Genomic DNA, 18,322 nt, shown 5'->3' with positions numbered 1-18,322 from the left:
CCCCCCCCCTCGCCCCCGGCCGGCAGTGAAGACTGCCACCATGTCCTGCCTGCTGTCTGCCGCACACGGTGGGGTGTCTCTCCAGGACCTTGCTTCAGCTGTGTAAGGTTCCCCCATCCATTACACCGTTGATGTCTCTGTTGCTGACTCTGGGTTCTTTCTTCGGTTTTAGAGCTGGGCGAGCACAGACCTTGTAGGCCTGCGGGGTACAACCCAACAATGGGCAACTCTCTTCTTTTACTAGTTAATTAATACTTTCAAAGGGTTGAGTCAGTTTAGGCCAGGGCTGAGCTAGGGTTGGGCTTTGTTGTTGCTATGATGGTCTTCAGTGCACTACTGGCTTCAAATTCTTCCATTTCTGGTGCGTAGAGTAGGGACTGAGGTGCTGGAAAGCTTTTCTCAAAAGTTCTTTTCTGGGCTTCCTTGGTTGGCGCAGTGGTTGAGAGTCCGCCTGCTGATGCAGGGGACACGGGTTTGTGCCCCGGTCCGGGAAGATCCCACATGCCACGGAGCGGCTGGGCCCGTGAGCCGTGGCCACTGAGCCTGCGCGTCCGGAGCCTGTTCTCCGCAACGGGAGAGGCCACAACAGTGAGAGGCCTGCGTACCGCAAAAAAAAAAAAAAAGTTCTTTTCTCAAAGTTCTTGTTCCACTCCCAGCTTTTGGCCCTGCTGTGCACCTGTGCCTCAGGAGGATTTCTCTCCATGCTCTCCCCTCCCTTATCAGAAGAGGGATAGCCTGGTAGTGGGCAGGAGTTTTTTTATTTTTGTTTTTTGGCCTTGGTTTAGGCTCAAGCCTGTGTGCATGCGTCTTGTGGTTGAGTCTTTTTCTCAATCATATTATCCCTCTTACACGGATGGCATTTTCTAAAGGTATTGGCATAGGATCCTGGGCTAGGATTCTTTCTGGCTCCTCCCCTAGGGTAAGGGGGTTTTCTTGTTAACTTCTTCCCCAGCTGCAGTGGGTCTTCACCCGGGCCCTGGGGCTGACAGGGTTTGATACTCCTCCCCCAGCAGCTTAAAGCTTCTGTTTGCATAGGAGAGAGGAGTCCTAGGGCCCAGGGCTTCTTGCCGTTGCTTTTAGTGGCAGCTTTTTCCAGGTCTGCACCACCTAGAGCAGCTCTCTGGTCCCCCCCGCCCCACCCCGCTGCCTCCAGTCTTTCTAACCTGCAAGTGGGTATGAACTGCTTTTGTGTCTGTGGATCCCAGGGGCCCTTTACTCTCATGCTAGCCTTCACTTAGCCTTTAGCAAATCGTTAAACTCTTTAGTTGAATTCTTCTCACCTGCTTGCATGGCACGTAAGACACAGGAGAACCATTGCTTACCTCCCATATCTGCTTGAGGGGAATGTCTTTCTTTGGATTCCACACTACTTGGTTGCCCTAAAACCTCAGCTCTCTGGTGAGTTCGTTTTTGTAGTTGAGTTGTTGTAGTTGAGTTCGATTTTGTAGTTGATCTGGGTTTTTTGTTGTTGATAGGGTGGGAGTGACATTTCTTTTGGCTTTCTGTAGCCTGAGTGGAAGAGGAACTCCTGCTTCTTTTATATGTGCTTTATTTGGGGGGTGGAAGGGTGACCACAAATGATCAGGAGAAGTATTATTGAGAGTTTAAAATCAAATTATATCCGTATAAATATTTACTCCAAGAAAAAAATTGGATTCGTTAATGGAAAATGGAAATGTCTGTTCTCTTTTAATCCGTAACGGTCAGTGGAGTTATTTGTCCTTTGATTAACCTAAAAGGAACACTTTAGTTGGAAGAAAGAAAATGGTACAAAGTAAATATTTTAATAACTTGAGTCATGACTAAGATACTCTTCCCATCCGCATTAACTTACCCTCATCAGTCATAGGTGGAGGAAGCTTGCTCCTTTTCATTTAAAATCTTCCTTTAGCTGTGCGTGACTCCTACCACCTGGGACTCAGCTTAGGTGGGTGAGGATAATGAGATGGTAGCAGTAGATTTTCTTGTGGTTCATCTTGGGTGATTTGATCTGTGTACCATGAACTTGACCCAAGAGGAGGAGAATTTTTAAGCAACTGTTTTGCTTATAAAAATTATTAAATTTTTCCTGCTGATATTTTTAATATTTGAATAACCTGTAATTAAACTTCTTAACCACTGCGCCACCAGGGAAGCCCCATCACTGGTGCTCTTAATATGATTTTACAACAGGCTAACTTAGGCCAACTACTGGAAATTTATCAACCAGCTTCCTGCATCTAGATACAGAAAGGTTAGTTAAGTGGGTTACACATAATGGAACTCTCTGGGCAATGGTGTTTTTATTTCTTTTAATTATTATACACCTACTGTAATTGCCCTAGCTTTAAAATGAGGGGGAAGGAAAGTGAGACTGCCTTTATGGCACTTAGCACAAAGTAGGAAATGTTGCTTTTTTCCCCCCAAGGTATAGTTCTTGCCCCAAACCTGGAAAAAATGATTTCTCCAAGAAACTATGGTATTTCAAGTTCACAGTGTGGGTGCTAGGGTTACCTTTTCTGTACTATACCCTTTCCCATTTTACCCCCATTTAGTTGTGAGTGTACACGTATTTTTCCATAGCATTGCCACCATAAAATACCTAAATAGGGCTTCCCTGGTGGCGCAGTGGTTGAGAGTCCGCCTGCCGATGCAGGGGACGCGGGTTTGTGCCCCGGTCCGGGAAGATCCCACATGCCGCAGAGCGCCTGGGCCCGTGTGCCATGGCTGCTGAGCCTGCGCATCCGGGTCCTGTGCTCCGCAACGGGAGAGGCCATAACAGTGACAGACCCACGTACCGCAAAAAAAAAAAAAAAAAATCCTAAATAGCCAAATACCTAGAAATGAAACTGTTTTTCAACTTCTTCTAAAATGCCTGTCTCCTTGGGAAACAATTCTCAAGATACTTTTTCAGAACATATGTACTACTTTTTTTTTCCTTCAAAAATGCTATCTTCCCAGTACTGTTCATTATCAGCTCTGTATGGCTCTGTTTTCAAGGCTAGGAAGACAAAAGACAGAAGCTTTCTCTTAGATGTAACAATATAACTTCTGTCACTCTTGTTCATTCAAAACAGTGTCACAGATGTTTGAATGAACATCTAATACATTGTTGACCCTTAAACATAAATAGTTGGCAAATTTGTGGGTAAGCCACTTAATTTTTCTGTATTCCATGTGCTTATATAGAGCACTTACGATATTGAGAGGATACTTACTCCCCAACATTCCAGGAGGTTTTTGAGGCTAAGAATTTATTTCTATAGAATGTTTTAATCTTAGGACAGTGGTTCTTGAAGTGTGGTTCTTGGACCAGTGGTATCACTTGGGACCTTGTTCAAAATGCAATTCTTAGGCAAACGCTGGGGATAGGACTCAACAATTGGTTTTTTTTTTTTAATTTATATTTATTTATTTATTTATTTATGACTGCGTTGGTTCTTCATTGCTGCATACTGGCTTTCTCTAATTGGGGAGAGCAGGGGGCTACTCTTGGTTGCTGTGCGCAGGCTTCTCATCGCGGTGACTTCTCTTGTTGCGGAGCTCGGGCTCTAGGCATGTGGGCTTCAGTAGTTGTGGCACGTGGGCTCAGTAGTTGTGGTGCGCGGGCTCTAGAGCGCAGGCTCCCTAGTTATGGTGCTTGGGCTTAGTTGCTCTGCGGCATGTGGGATCTTCCTGGACCAGGGCTCGAACGGGCGTCCCCTGTGTTGGCAGGTGGATTCTTAACCACTGAGCCACCAGGGAAGTCCCAGCAATCTGTTTTTTAAACAAGCCCTTGCAAGTGACTTGGATGCAGGTCCATGACTGAGAAACTTTGATCCTGGAGAAAGGGCCTAAGTATGTCCTGGGAAGGATGATAACTAGATACTACAGAACTTTTCCTTGTTAACTGACTGGGGCTTTCTGTTGTGGAGTTTTGTAACTACCTTCATTGGCCACCAGAGGGCGATGTTGGCACAGGCCTGACTTTTACACAAGAAGGAGGCCATGCATTGAGACAATGCTGAATCCTCCCCATTTTGCCCAAAGCGCACTCGCTGTGTCTCTTCTTCACAGCACACATGCCCTCTCACCTTCTTCCTACTTCCCTTCTCTGCCAAATTGATTTGCCATCAGTGGGACTCTGAAATCCCACTGCTGAGAAAGAGAAGAGATCGCAGGAGAAGAGATTAAGAAAACAAAGTAAATTTCAATATCCTTATATCTCAGAGCATGTGATTAGTTTAAAAAACTTGTGTTGTTTTCAGTGCTGTATGTATTTAGCTGAGAAAGTTTTCACTTCATGAAATGGGAGTCTGTCCTCTGGGATATCAGAAAGAAGACAGTATAGCACCTTTCGAATGAGGATGTACCCTACTGGGTATGTCCAGTAGGGTACGTCTAATCATTTCCCATGATTAGAGCCCAAGCCTTATCTCCAGAGAAGTATGCAAAGCTTTTTCATACTCTAAAACCTAATTGTTTTTATGTTGTAATGTTTTTATTCTTCTCTTCTGAGCTTAGATTTTGAGATCGTTAGGTGTTATGTGTATGGTAGAATCTCCATCTCCCTTTTATTTTCTTCTAATCTCCTTGTGTTGCTTTTATTTTATTCTGGTAAATTGCTTATTTCTTAGTCTTGTAGTTATTGCCTAGTCTGGTAATGTCATTTAAATGAGTTTTATATAAGGCAAAAGTAAATTAATTTCAGTGTTCTCTTGAGGTTACTCTGTAGTTTAGTGATCAGTCTACAGTCAACAATCTATAATTGTTTTCTAGGTAGGTCAATATAGTTGATCAATCTACAGTTAAACAACAATGAGAATAATAATAGTTAACATGTACTTAACACTGTGCAGTTGCCACGGTGCTGCCTCCAGTGTTATTGTGTTTAGTCCTCTTGGTGACCATGGGAAGTAGATGTTATCCCGTCTTTCAGGCGAGGCTATTCAGGCTTAGGGAGCACAAGGAAATTGCATTTGATCATTAGTTTATAGTGACAGAACCACAACCTGAACCCAGATCTTATGATTTTTAAACCCCATGTTCTTTCTGTGAACCCTTACCATCTTCATGAATGCATGCTTTCTGATTGATTTAATGTCTCATAGATAACTATTTTTCAAAACTAAAGGTTCACTTATTTAGATCAAAAGGCAGAATTATTAGACCTATAAACATTATGTTCAGGAAATGTAAATGAGAGTCTTATTTGCATAAAGAGCGTGTACTTGAGGACTCTGCTACTAATTCATATGAATTTATAAAATCTTCCGCTTTCCTAGACAGCTATTTCACATCTTCTCTCTGTTCAAACCTCCAGCACTTGCTTTCCTGTTCATATTCTCAGTTGATGACTTTTAGAACAGATAATCAGTAAACTCAATCAAGAGAGTTTATGCATCCCCCCATCTCCTAAACTACTTTTATCTGTGCCCTTTACTCTGCTATTACTTTTATTGTCATGAGTGAACTGCTCATGCTCTCACTCAAGGGTACTGCTATAGCAATTGTCTCTTCTGTCTCCTGCATCATCAGTTCCTCTCTTCAGCTGGGCCATTCATCAGCATCAAACATACCATAATTTTTTCCTTCATAAAAAATCCTATCTCAATCTATGTCCAGCTCATTTACTTTCTTTTATTCTGCTCCTTCTTTGAAAAAGGTGTATCTACTCCCTAATCCCAATTCCTTTCCTCTCATTCTCTCTTCTTTTTAAAAGAAATATTTATTTATTTATTTGGTTTTGCTGGGTCTTAGTTGCGGCTCGCCAGCTCCTTACTTGTGGCATACGAACTCTTAGTTGTGGCATGCATGTGGGATCTAGTTCCCTGACCAGGGATTGAACCTGGGTCGCCTGCATTGGGAACGCGGAGTCTTAACCACTGCACCACCAGGGAAGCCCCCCTTTCATTCTCTCTTGAACCCACTCCCATCCGACTTTAACCCACACCATGTCACCCAACTGCTCCTTTGAAGGTATAAGACTTTACATTGCCAAGGATGAATCCAGGATGACTCAAGGTTTTGGCCTGAGCAACCAAAAGGAAGGAATTGTCATCTTGTGAGATTGGGAAGGCTGTAGAAGGAGTAGATTTTGAGGGAAAGGTTAAGAATTTTAGCTTATCTGATAGTGGAGAAGATACCTAGTCAAGAGCAATAGGCAGCTAGGTAAAAGAATCTCTAATTGAGAGGAGAGTGCTGGGCTAAAGATACACATGTGGAGGTTGATGATAAAGCATTGGCTAAAGGTGGTCTTCTACAAAAAATCCTTTACGAATGGGTTTAGATGTAATCTTCCAAGGACATTCCCTGACTTCCCTCTCCCATCTTCTCCCACAACCCCCTTTATCTTTTCGTCTTCCCTTTGGTAAGTGCCTTTCTTCCCTGAACCTTCCTTTCTCATGGCACTTGTAAGGTCATAGTTAAGCTATTTGTTGTCTCACACTTAAGCTACTCTAGAGTAGGGATAGTGTTTTGTTTATTTTTATATTCCTGCAGAATGACACATTTAGGAAAAGCAAAGAGGCACAGAATAGTTCAAAGTGTACCAGCAACCTCAAGTTGCTCAGTGATAAGAAACCAGAGGTCAAAATGACAAGTGAGACAAGTGACAGGGTGGAACATGGAGAAGCACATCCAGTGACATCATGCAGAGTCTCACAGTCTGTGGGGAGATAAGGTAGGACTCGGAAACTTGGTCAGATATGCATTAAAGAGAGATTACTGCTTTTGGCACATGGTAGATATACAATCATTGCTCATTAAACTGAATTGAAGTCATTTTATCTGTTATTGAACTAGAATCATTTTGTTCAGGTTTGGGTTATGTTAATGTGCAGACTAGCAAGTAATGAATGTCTGCAAACTAAAGTGGTAGGTCTTGGGACTTCCCTGGTGGCGCAGTGGTTAAGAATCCGCCTGCCAATGCTCAACATCACTAATTATTAGAGAAATGAAAATCAGAACTACAATGAGGTATCACCTCACACCGGTCAGAATGGCCATCATCAAAAAATCTACAAACAATAAATGCTGGAGAGGGTGTGGAGAAAAGGGAACCCTCTTGCCCTGTTGGTGGGAATGTAAATTGATACAGCCATTATGGAGATCAGTATGGAGATTCCTTAAAAAACTAAAAATAGAACTACCATATGACCTAGCAATCCCACTACTGGGCATATACCCTGAGAAAACCATAATTCAAAAAGAGTCGTGTTAAAAAAAAAAAAAAAAAAAAAAAGAGTCGTGTACCACAGTGTTCATTGCAGCTCTATTTACAATAGCCAGGACATGGAAGCAACCTTAGTGCCCAACGACAGATGAATGGATAAAGAACATATGGCACATATAGACAATGGAATATTACTCAGCCATAAAAAGAAACGAAATTGAGTTATTTGTAGTGAGGAGGATGGACCTAGAGTCTGTCATACAGAGTGAAGTAAATCAGAAAGAGAAAGACAAATACCACATGCTAACACATATATATGGAATCTAAAAAAAAAAAAGGTTCTGATGAACCTAGGGGCAGGACGGGAATAAAGACACAGATGTAGAGAATGGACTTGAGGACACGGGTAGGGGTAAGGGTAAGCTGGGATGTAGTGAGAGAGTGGCATTGACATATATACACTACCAAATGTAAGATAGATAGCTAGTGGGAAGCAACTGCATAGCACAGGGAGATCAGCTTGGAGCTTTGTGATCACCTAGAGGGGTGACATAGGAAGGGTGGGAGGGAAATGCAGGAGGGAGGGGATATGGGGATATATAGCTGATTCACTTTGTAATACTGCAGAAACTAACACAACATTGTAAAGCAATTATACTCTAATACCGATGTTAAAAAAAAAAATTCCGCCTGCCAATGCAGGGGACATGGGTTCGATCCCTGGTCTGGGAAGATCCCACATGCCACGAAACAGCTAAGCCCGTGCACCACAACTACTGAGCCTGCGCTCTAGAGCCCATGAGCCACAACTACTGAAGCCCGCGTGCCTAGAGCCTGTGCTGTACAACAAGGGAAGCCACCGCAATGAGAAGCCCGCGTACCACAACAAAGAGTAGCACCCACTCGCCGCAGCTAGAGAAAGCCCGTGCACAGCAACGAAGACCCAATGCAACCAAAGATAGGTAGATAGATAAAAAATAAATAAAAAGTGGTCTGCATCAAAAAAAAAAAAACTTAAATTTTAATTTAAAAAGTTTTTGTAACCAAAGGCTCCTAAGCATTAACTTGGTCCAGAGAAGATTTATCATCGCAATTATCGGTACTAGTAGTACCCAGTTGATCACAGGGTTTTTTTTGACAAATTATTAACAACCATAAAAGTTGAATCTGATTGGAAATGTTTTTCTAACGAGATTATGGGGGCTATTATTTTCCTTGATTAGACCATAAATCTGGATATCTATTTTTTGTTAGGATGGATGGAAAGGTTTTAACAATATTTAGTCCTATTGTTTTTATAGATAATAATAGCCAAAAAACCTTATTCACTCAGCTAAGTATGTGGGAATGGAAGCTTTATTATGGTAATGTCTAAATCTTTGAGTTACATGCTAAGCATTCCGTAACTCAGTATTATTAAACATTATGACCTCTTTGAATTCTGGAAAAGCAAAGAATTGAAAACTACCTAACCTGGAAAGGATTTGTTAGTCATTAGATAATTCAGTTTGTTTAGGGGTTTGCTTTTGTTTCACAGATGTGTGATATTTTCTTTCATCTGTATGAGGAAAATGACATATTTCTTTTTAAAAGTCTCCTATTTGCCGTATCAACATTGTTTCGCTGGGTGACATTTATTCTCTTTGAATGTGATGCCTTTCTTTTTTGGTAGTAGTTTTCCTCAGTTATTTGGCAATGCTTGAGATTCCCTGTGATAACATGACTGTTTTCTACCACCTGCCTCTGGCAGGGGTGTGACAGTGCTGCCAGGTGTGGTGTGGGGCTCCCCCGCAACTCCTCTGGGTATCACCTTTCACCCGTTGGCTTCCTCTTGTGCCAAAGCATTCAGTCTCTGTTCCCATCTTGGGTTTGGCACAAAGGTGACTATTGTGGGGTGAGGGAAGGAAAGCATGGGGGAAATGGGGACTGACCTGACAGATTTTAACTGAGTCCCATCATCGCTGCTGTCTCTAAGCCTGGAGTACCTTGGAGTCCTGTTTTCCTATGCCTTCTTTGGGCTGGGGTTTCTCCTTAGTGTGGTCTATCTGCTTCATTTTCTTGGATATTCCTTGCAATTTCTGTTCCACTGGGGGAGGGGTACCCTTCTTGATTTCTAGATCTTTTATTAATTTTTTTAGCAGTCTTTCCTGCTGCTTCTAACTGCTTGTGATAGTATGTTGAAGCTGGCCTGTGTGCTTCAGTTGGCTATCTATCCACTATTTAAGGTGCTCAGTTAAAACAGGACTTTACCAGTGGTGTTTGGTATATTTTTTCCCCACACCTTTTCTGATTATTTATGTGTGTTGTATGTCTTTTTGTGAACTACATACCTAAAATGGATTCCTTTTTTTTTTTAACATCTTTATTGGAGTATAATTGCTTTACAAAATTGTGTTAGTTTCTGCTGTATAACAAAGTGAATCAGCTATACATATACATATATCCCCATATGTCCTCCCTCTTGTGTCTCCCTCCCACCCTCCTTATCCCACCCCTCTAGGTGGTTGCACAGTACCGGGCTGATCTCCCTGTGCTGTGCAGCTGCTTCCCACTAGCTATCTATCTTACATTTGGTAGTGTATATATGTCATTGTTACTCTATCACTTTGTCCCAGCTTACCCTTCCCCCTCCCCGTGTCCTCAAGTCCATTCTCTACCTCTGCATCTTTATTCCTGTCCTGCCCCTAGGTTCATGAGAACCATTTTTTTTTTTTAGATTCCATATATATGTGTTAGCATATGGTATTTGTTTTTCTCTTTTTGACTTACTTCACTCTGTATAACAGACTCTAGGTCCATCCGCCTCACTACAAATAACTCATTTTCGTTTCTTTTTATGACTGAGTAATATCCCATTGTATATATGTGCCACATCTTCTTTATCCATTCGTCTGTCGATGGACACTTAGGTTGCTTCCATGTCCTGGCTATTGTAAATAGTGCTTCAGTGAACATTGTGGTACATGACTCTTTTTGAATTACGGTTTTCTCAGGGTATATGCCCAGTAGTGGGATTGCTGGGTCATATAGTAGTTCTATTTTTAGTTTTTTAAGGAATCTCCATACTGTTCTCCATAGTGGCTGTATCAATTTACATTCCCACCAACAGGGCAAGAGGGTTCCCTTTTCTCCACACCCTCTCCAGCACCTAAAATGGATTCTTGAGTTAAGCTGGTATTTCAAAATTTGATAGACTGCCAGATTTTCTCATGAAAACGTTGTTTCAATTTATATTCCTCCAGTGGAGTATGAGATTACCCATTTTCCTACACCTTTGCCAACACAGGCTATTATCAAATTTTAAAAAAGATTTTATCACTCTCATGGCCAGAAGACGGTACCATTTTTGTAATTCTCATTTTCCTATAGTCTGCATTTTATTTTATTTTTTTGCAATTTGCATTTTCATCTGAGGCAGAGTTTTGAAAATATGCATTCTTTCTTGAGCTAGGAAGAATAAATTTTATAAGCTTACTGTGTGAGAGTAAAAGGGAATTTGTTTATGCCAAATATGTTCTAGCTCATATTTGTTCTATCTCTGGATAAGTAAAACAATATGTGAAGCCCTAGCATGGTGCATACTGGGTATTTAATAAAAGTCTGTTATCTTTCATTCCTTTATTTTCCTCCTCTTCTTCCAGTTAGTTGATATTTTCTTTTCAGTCTGCCTTGTTCTTTTTTTTTTTTTTTTTCCGGTACGCGGGCCTCTCACCGCTGTGGCCTCTCCCGTTGCGGAGCACAGGCTCCGGACGCACAGCCTCAGCGGCCATGGCTCACAGGCCCAGCCGCTCCGTGGCATGTGGGATCTTCCCGGACCGGGGAACGAACCCGTGTCCCCTGCATCGGCAGGCGGACTCTCAACCACGGCGCCACCAGGGAAGCCCCTGCCTTGTTCTTTTAGGTTGTTCTCTTTAGTTGTTCCTCCGTTACCTGAGATTACAGAATGAATGATCTTTTCATTGAGTTTGTATGAAAGATTTCTGCCTTGGATTTGTGAGACCCAGAAGCTTGGACATTGTAGTTTGCTGTCTTCCAAAGTAAAATCTTGCATTTTATACTTTAGTAGCATATGTTCTAGATTTTTACTTGTCTTATGAAAAATATGTCTGTGAGGTTTTTTTTTTTCCTACTAATCTTAGGGAACTAAGCATTATTTGACTTAGTTCCCTAATCTTTTTAAAAATTAATTAATTAATTTATTTATTTTTGGCAGCATTGGGTCTTTGTTGCTGTGCGCGGGCTTTCTCTGGTTGCAGAGAGTGGGGGCTACTCTTCGTTGCAGTGCATAGGCTTCTCATTGTGGTGGCTTCTCTTGTTGTGGAGCATGGGCTCTAGGCATGCGGGCTTCAGTAGTTGTGGCTCGCGGGCTCTAGAAGTACAGGCTCAGTAGTTGTGGCGCACAGGCTTAGTTGCTCCACGGCATGTGGGATCTTCCCTTACCAGAGCTCGAGCCCATGTCCCCTGCATTGGCAGGCGGATTCTTAACCACCATGCCACCAGGGAAATCCCTGTGAGGTTGTTAAGTAAGAGTGATTTGTAGGAACCTCTTGGGTTGGCAGGCTGACTGCAGACCTAGGCAGGTTGCTGAAATGTTAGATATCGTCAGAGCCTTTCAGAAAAGGTTATATGTCCTCAAATTGATCTATACAGTCAGTGCAGTCAAGATCCCATCAGGATTTTTTTGTATAAATCAACAACTGATTCTAAAACTTATATGGAAAAGCGAAGACACTAAAATATAACCAAGACAATTTTGGAAAAGACCTAATTTGCATGACTTGTGTGACATCATTTCAAGACTTTATACAAATACAGTAATCCAGACATTGTGGTACTGGCAAAATGGATAGATTTATAGTTTGGTGGAACAGGAGAGTCCAGAAACAGACCTACACATAATATGGTCAGTTGATTTTCAAGAAAGGTGCAAAGGAATCAGTGGAGTAAAGGAGCAATTAGATGTCAGTGTACAAAAATATGAACATAGACCCATATCTTATACCACGTAAAAAATTTAACTCCAAATGTATCATAGACCTCAATGGGAAACCTAAATGAAAACTATAAAACTTCTAGAGGAAAACATAGGAGAAAATCCTGTGACCTTGGGTTAGGCAGAAATTTCTTAGATATTCCACCAAAAGCATGGAAGCATGAAGGAAAAAATGATAAATTAGATTTTATCAAAATCAAAAGCTTTTGCTGTTCAAAAGACAGTTAAGAAAACAAAAATACATTTCTTCGATGTATTTTCTTGGAAAATACATTTATGGGAGAAAATATTTGCAAAACTCATCTGATAAGGATTGGTATTCAGAACAATAAAGAATCTTCAGGGCTTCCCTGGTGGCGCAGTGGTTGAAAGTCCGCCTGCCGATGCAGGGGACACGGGTTCGTGCCCCGGTCCAGGAAGATCCCACATACTGCGGAGCGGCTGGGCCCGTAAGCCATGGCTGCTGAGCCTGTGCGTCCGGAGCCTGTTCTCCGCAACAGGAGAGGCCACAACAGTGAGAGGCCCGCATACCGCAAAAAAAAAAAAAAAAGAATCTTCAAAATTCAATAATAAGAAAATACACAACCCAATTTAAAAAATAGTCCAAAAAATTTGACTGTTCAATTCACCAAAGAAAATAAAAGAATAGCAAGTAAACAGGTGAAAAGTTGCTCAACATCCTTAGTTATTAGGAAATAAGATACAACTATAATCTATAAGGATAGCTTTAAAAAAAAAAAAAAAAAAAGCCCACTGCTTCCAGAAGTGCTGCTGGTGACTTCCAGGTAATCCTCATGTACAGGAGCAGTGATGGTGCCCTGGACTTTCTACATGGGTTGTTTTTGGTTTTTTTTTTAATATTTATTTATTTGGCTGTGTTGCAGCATGCGGGATCTTTCGTTGCAGTGCGCGGGCTTCTCTCTAGTTGTGGCACTCAGGCTCCAGAGCTCACGGGCTCTCTAGTTGTGGCGCGTGGGCTTTAGTTGTCCCGTGGCATGTGGGATCCTGGTTCCCCGACCAGGGATTGAACTCGGATCCCCTGCATTGGAAGGTGGATTCTCTACCACTGGACCACCAGGGAAGTCCCACGTGGGGGTTGTTTTAAACGGCTCTGTGTCCTTGGACCATTTGGTTTGAATCACAGGTTCTAAACCTATGGTGCTTCATGATGGTTTTATTGAGTATAATAGTAACCTCTGACAGTGTACAGAGCAGGAAAGACTTAGACTTGTTATTAGGAAAGCTTCTCCTGTAGTCGTGGTGCTTATCAGAGTTTGGATGCCATAGAAATCAGTGACTCAGTTCTGTACTGTGTTTCTGGATTTCCTTTTATTGGATCTTTAAATTTTGGACAGATTTTATCTGCTTTAAGCTAATGCTATGAAGAGTGACAAAAATTTTACTAGTTAGACAGTAGTTGCATCTGTTTTTCATTTTTCTATCTGTCACAGTGGGTAATTATTCTTTGTGCTCATTGCAGGTACTTCATCTTCTCAAGCAACAGTGCTTGCCAACGGTGACCACGGAATAGAAGGGAATGATGCCACTGGTAAGTGATTCCCAGGAATCCCCAAATGTGTGGGTGAAACAGTCACAGTAAACACCTTGATCAGCTCCTTTGAGGAGGATTGTTAGTGGAAGCATATGGATTATTTCTAAGGGTACTCTTGTCCTTGGTGGTTGTATTTAAACCCAGGGCATCTGCCTCATAACATTTCCAACAATGGAAAGAGAGAATTTCATTTGATATTTCTTGAATATCTTTTGTAGTTGTACCACATAGGAGCTGGATCAGTCTTAACAATATGCTTTTGTTGCAGAATGACCAAAAAAAATGTTATAATGGAGTCCTTTGGCTGCTACAGTTCTTTGGGCAGGTCTCATCCCTGAATGCATACTGTACTCAGTTTGCTTTCCATGGCTCAATGTTAGGAAACTTGTGAGCTGGAAATTAAAAGTTCTTTACTTTCTGTTGTGCCCTCAGTCTGTTTTTCCTTTATTTTTCCCTTAACTGTTACTTTTGAAATCTGTCTCTGATGCCTAGCCCATTACCAGGGCTAGCACTGAGTTCCTGTGGGTTCCCCCAGTGTATTTGAAGTGAGCAAAATTCTTGAAGCAGTAGCAGGGTCCGTAGGGATGTACAGTACTATGTAAATCTGTGTTTAGGTAGCTGATATGAGAGCCATGTTGAATTTTAAAAAATAACTGAACTTAATTAGCTTAAGTGCACAATCAGACTGACGCTGTTGACCCAACTGAAAAGACTTTTAACTGGGCATAACGTTTGCTTCACATTACTGCAGGGAGGCAAGTGCTAGCCATGTCTGTGTTCCTCTTCTTGCACGCATACCTTAGCCTTGAGAAGCCTTTCCTTGAGCTACCATAGGATTTCTTGGTTTCTAAGGCTTCCAAAAAGCCTTCTGTTAGCACTAGCAGTTATTCCAGGATTTACTCTTTATTCTGTGACCTTTAGAAATGTTGTATACATCTTTGTATGTTAGGTTTACTGATGACTAGGTTCTATTAGTTGTGAATGTTAGTTTTACCCAGTGACAATAAATCCTTATTAGCAACTCATTAATTAGGAACTCTTCAAAAGCTAGAAACAACCTGAAGTGCGACCTTATTTATCTTCCAGTTTTGTGAACTGAAAGTTTTTTGTTTTTTTGATAATCTTAGTTCGTATGTAGTGTTGACTGTTTCTGTGTCTGCTTTGAAAGCAAAGGTCTATATAATTTTGGTTTTAAGAACATATTTGTAGAAATATCCCCATGATTAAAGGAGAAGCTTGAACACAAACTTTTAAAAAATGAATAAATTCAGCTTTCTTTAATGAGGAGGCAGTGCTAGGGGAAGGAAAGGCTTGAAGGGATTGATTTGGTTAGCCATTTGGAAGAATGAATGCCATTTTCATCCGGGAAGGAAATGACTACCACACTAGAGTAGGTTTCTTCTCCAGCAGGATGTCAGGTCTGACCAGAGGAGACTCAGACTTTATGTAGCAATTGTTTCCCACTGCCACAGCTTAATTGTGCAGGAAAAAAGAACAGGAAGAACATGCAGCCTGGCCCTTACTGTTTGAAGACTTCAGTTCTCTGGCTGCAAAAAAGAGCCCAGCTGTTTATGAACTGCCCAGTGCCATTATGAGAGCAGGTCTTTCTGCTCTTGGACACCTCTCCACCACTGTGTAGAATATAGTTTGCACACCTGGGGAGATGTTGTGTTCTCAACCTGACCTCTTGACTATATTAAAGCAGGTGCTTTACTGAAAATACGCATGTTTCATTGGGGGTGGAAAGGAGTAGGGAGGGGGCCAAGAGTGCATGTTTTCAGAGCATGTTGTGACATCGTTCTAATTTGGCCATCACTAACTGGAGCATGTAGCTCCGTGCTCTTTTGGAAATTCCTACTTCTGCTTCCTTCAGAGTGTTAATCTGTAGTCCTAAGAGCAGACCCCCTCTGCTGACAGTGCATAAAGGGTTTATGAGCATCTTGCAATGTTGAACTTGCTGTTTACTAATGATCTGTGCTTTTCCACCCTTTCCTTCCCTTTCCTACTTCTTCCTCTCTTTCTATTTTTCTCCTCCTAGAAGCCTAACGTGTCTCTCAACACTGGGGCTGCTGCAACACCAGACCAGTGATCTTTCCTAAGCACCGTTACACTTGTAAAACCTTCAGCATTTTGCAGAGCTTTGCTTTCCTTCCTGGACACGATATAGAAGAAGCTGAGGGTAGTTCTTCGGGGCCCATTTCTGCTGATGCCTGAGCAAACCACCTGCTTCCTTTTGTGCTCCGCAGGGCTTGATGGAACCTCGTTTCCCTTTGTGAGCACAAAGTACCAGATGAATTCCTTTTAATTTCAGTATTTTTATGAAGGTCATCTAATGTCTTTTATTTCTTGTTCTCTTTTAAAACTCATTTTTTAATTTAATTCAGTCTCACATTTTTCTTTACTTTAAACATTTTTAGTTGGCCTTTTTCATTTGGTTTTCAGATCTTCAACCTGAATCAGGGTAATGTAGCAGCAAATGAGAAGGCGTGCTTTCATAAAGGGATCGAGGCCACCAGCACTGCCGTGAACCTCCCTTCTTCTCTCCCTCCTCCCTCCCTCTGTGAGCTCGCTTTTAGGGTAAATTCATCTTTCAGGCTACCTATGTTTCTCTCTACCTTACTAACATCTGAATAATGATAGCTATTTTAATTTAAAGTTTTCTAATTTAGAGTAGTTCTGATTAAACTTTGAAAAATATTTCCTGAAATGAAATCATCCTTTGTTATTTGCAAGTTGGGCTGAAATTGTTTCTATTATGAAATTATGATCTATTTGTCCAGGCTTAGATTCTCCTGAAAATTTGACAGCCTTATTATTGTGTGTGGAATTTCATATCCCAAATTTCTTAACATGATCATGAACTATCAAGATAATAATTGGGAAGTTAAGGAAAATGGAAACCTGTATTGTTAGAATACTGGGCTGTTGATACAGATAGAAAATAACTTTTTCTGTAGCAACCTGAGAATGAAGTTAAATTGCAACACATCGAAGAACTACAACCAATTATTAGGTTTCTAATGAAATGCTTTTCTGACTGGACTCCAGCTCTGTTCAGTGTTAGCCTCCCTATGAACTGTGGAGGTGCCTTTGTGCAGCCTGAGGTGGGATTGGTCGGTCACATATAAATAACCTGTGTGTCAAGTCCTTTACCATGAACCTTAGGATTTACTTTCACACATTCTGAGGATTGTCCCAGTAGGACTTTTCTTTTTCTCATTCCTCATTTTCCCAAACTAAAAGCTAAAAAAATCTGAAACCATCTGGGACAAATACTGTGGAACTTTTCAAATGATAAGCTTTGATCAGATTTTTAGAAATAGAATATAAAACATGGGCCATGTTTTGAAATTGTAGAGGAGTTCTGGTTTAAGATCTGGAATGTGAGATACTCTTTAAAATTTTCTATCCTCTTACTGACTATGCAGGTTTGTATAATCACTAAGCTACTGATTATTTCAGATTAAATATTTGGCACCAGGTTCTGAGGAAGATTTGAGATGTACATTCTTTTAGATCCCCTGATACAAAACTACTTTGGGGATGGGAAAGTTAGAATATTATGAAAGTTTAAACCAAGACCCTGCAATGACTTCTGGAATTTAGGAAGCGTTCCCTCCTGTGGTCCTGTGGTTTGTTCGTCTGCCAGGAATTCCTTCTGTGGGTTCTGGAGAGAAGACACTAAGGGAGGTACATTTTAGAGGGAAGTGCTTATGCTAACATTCTAAGCAGTTGGTAAATATGAAAACTCTTAGCAAAGGAGAAAAATATGAAAAATACCATAGGAGAGCACACCATCAAATAAAACATAGCTCTTTTCATTTGGTATGTAGTTGTTTCATATTTTTTTTGTGGCTTTTTTTTTTTCTAGCCAAGGAACTTTTCACAACTGTTAGTGCTAACTTTAAAAAAATCATGCTTGACATCCTTCTATCACTTCTAACTAATCTCTGCAGTTTGTCTAGGTGACAGGTGGGTAGAAAAGCCTGGGTGTGACCCCTGTGGTATAGCTGTGGTCAGAAACATACACTCACACTTCATTATTGACATTGATTTATTCCACTTTAATTTCCATTTTGTCATGTTTATTTCTCTTTGAAATTTGTTTTTTTCCAAATGTTTCTTTTTGAATTTATGGAATTGTTGAAAATTTCTACTATCAGCCAGCTAAAATTTAGTGTATATTGTTAGCTCTGTTTCACTTGGATGTTTCATTTTGAAGGAAATAAATGTAACGTTTCATATATAGCTTCATATGAAGTAGCCAGTCCTGCAATGAAATGCTGTATTGCCATCATGGTCACACTCAGTGGCCCAGGATCTCGCTGGTGAGGCAGCCAAGACCGGTCAGGGTTGCTCTGTTGAAATGTGTTGTTTCTTATATGCAATCTCTCTCTTTTTCTCTCTCTCTCTCTTGTTTTTTTCCTTCTTTGGCCCAATGTTGAAGATGTAGAACTTTGTTTTTAAATAATATTTTTATAACTTTATTCATTCACCTAAGTTTGTATTTTTTGTGACTTTAGATTTCAACGGTTTTGTATATTGGGACATTTTAATGTGATCATTGTGCTAAATAAATTACACTAATAAACATCTTACACCAACACCGTATGGACTGGATTTTGGTTGGGGTCTTAATTATTGA

The 18,322-nt window shown here is 41.0% G+C and overlaps 1 protein-coding gene across 25 annotated transcripts in view; it reads left to right on the top strand.

Moving 5' to 3' along the window:
- Positions 1 to 18,322, top strand: part of MAP4 (microtubule associated protein 4) — a 169,951-nt gene that overhangs the window by 63,378 nt on the left and 88,251 nt on the right. For all 25 annotated transcript variants that reach the window (XM_067754202.1, XM_067754197.1, XM_067754204.1 and 22 more), the window contains one exon: positions 13,606 to 13,674. In XM_067754202.1, coding sequence (XP_067610303.1) covers positions 13,606 to 13,674 — 69 coding nt within the window. The remainder of the gene's footprint in view (positions 1 to 13,605; positions 13,675 to 18,322) is intronic.

This window comes from Pseudorca crassidens, chromosome 10, assembly GCF_039906515.1.
Source record: "Pseudorca crassidens isolate mPseCra1 chromosome 10, mPseCra1.hap1, whole genome shotgun sequence".
In the NCBI taxonomy this organism is placed as follows: Eukaryota; Metazoa; Chordata; class Mammalia; order Artiodactyla; family Delphinidae; genus Pseudorca; species Pseudorca crassidens.
Note: the sequence above shows the minus strand (reverse complement) of the source record. Positions and strands in the feature narration are given on the sequence as shown.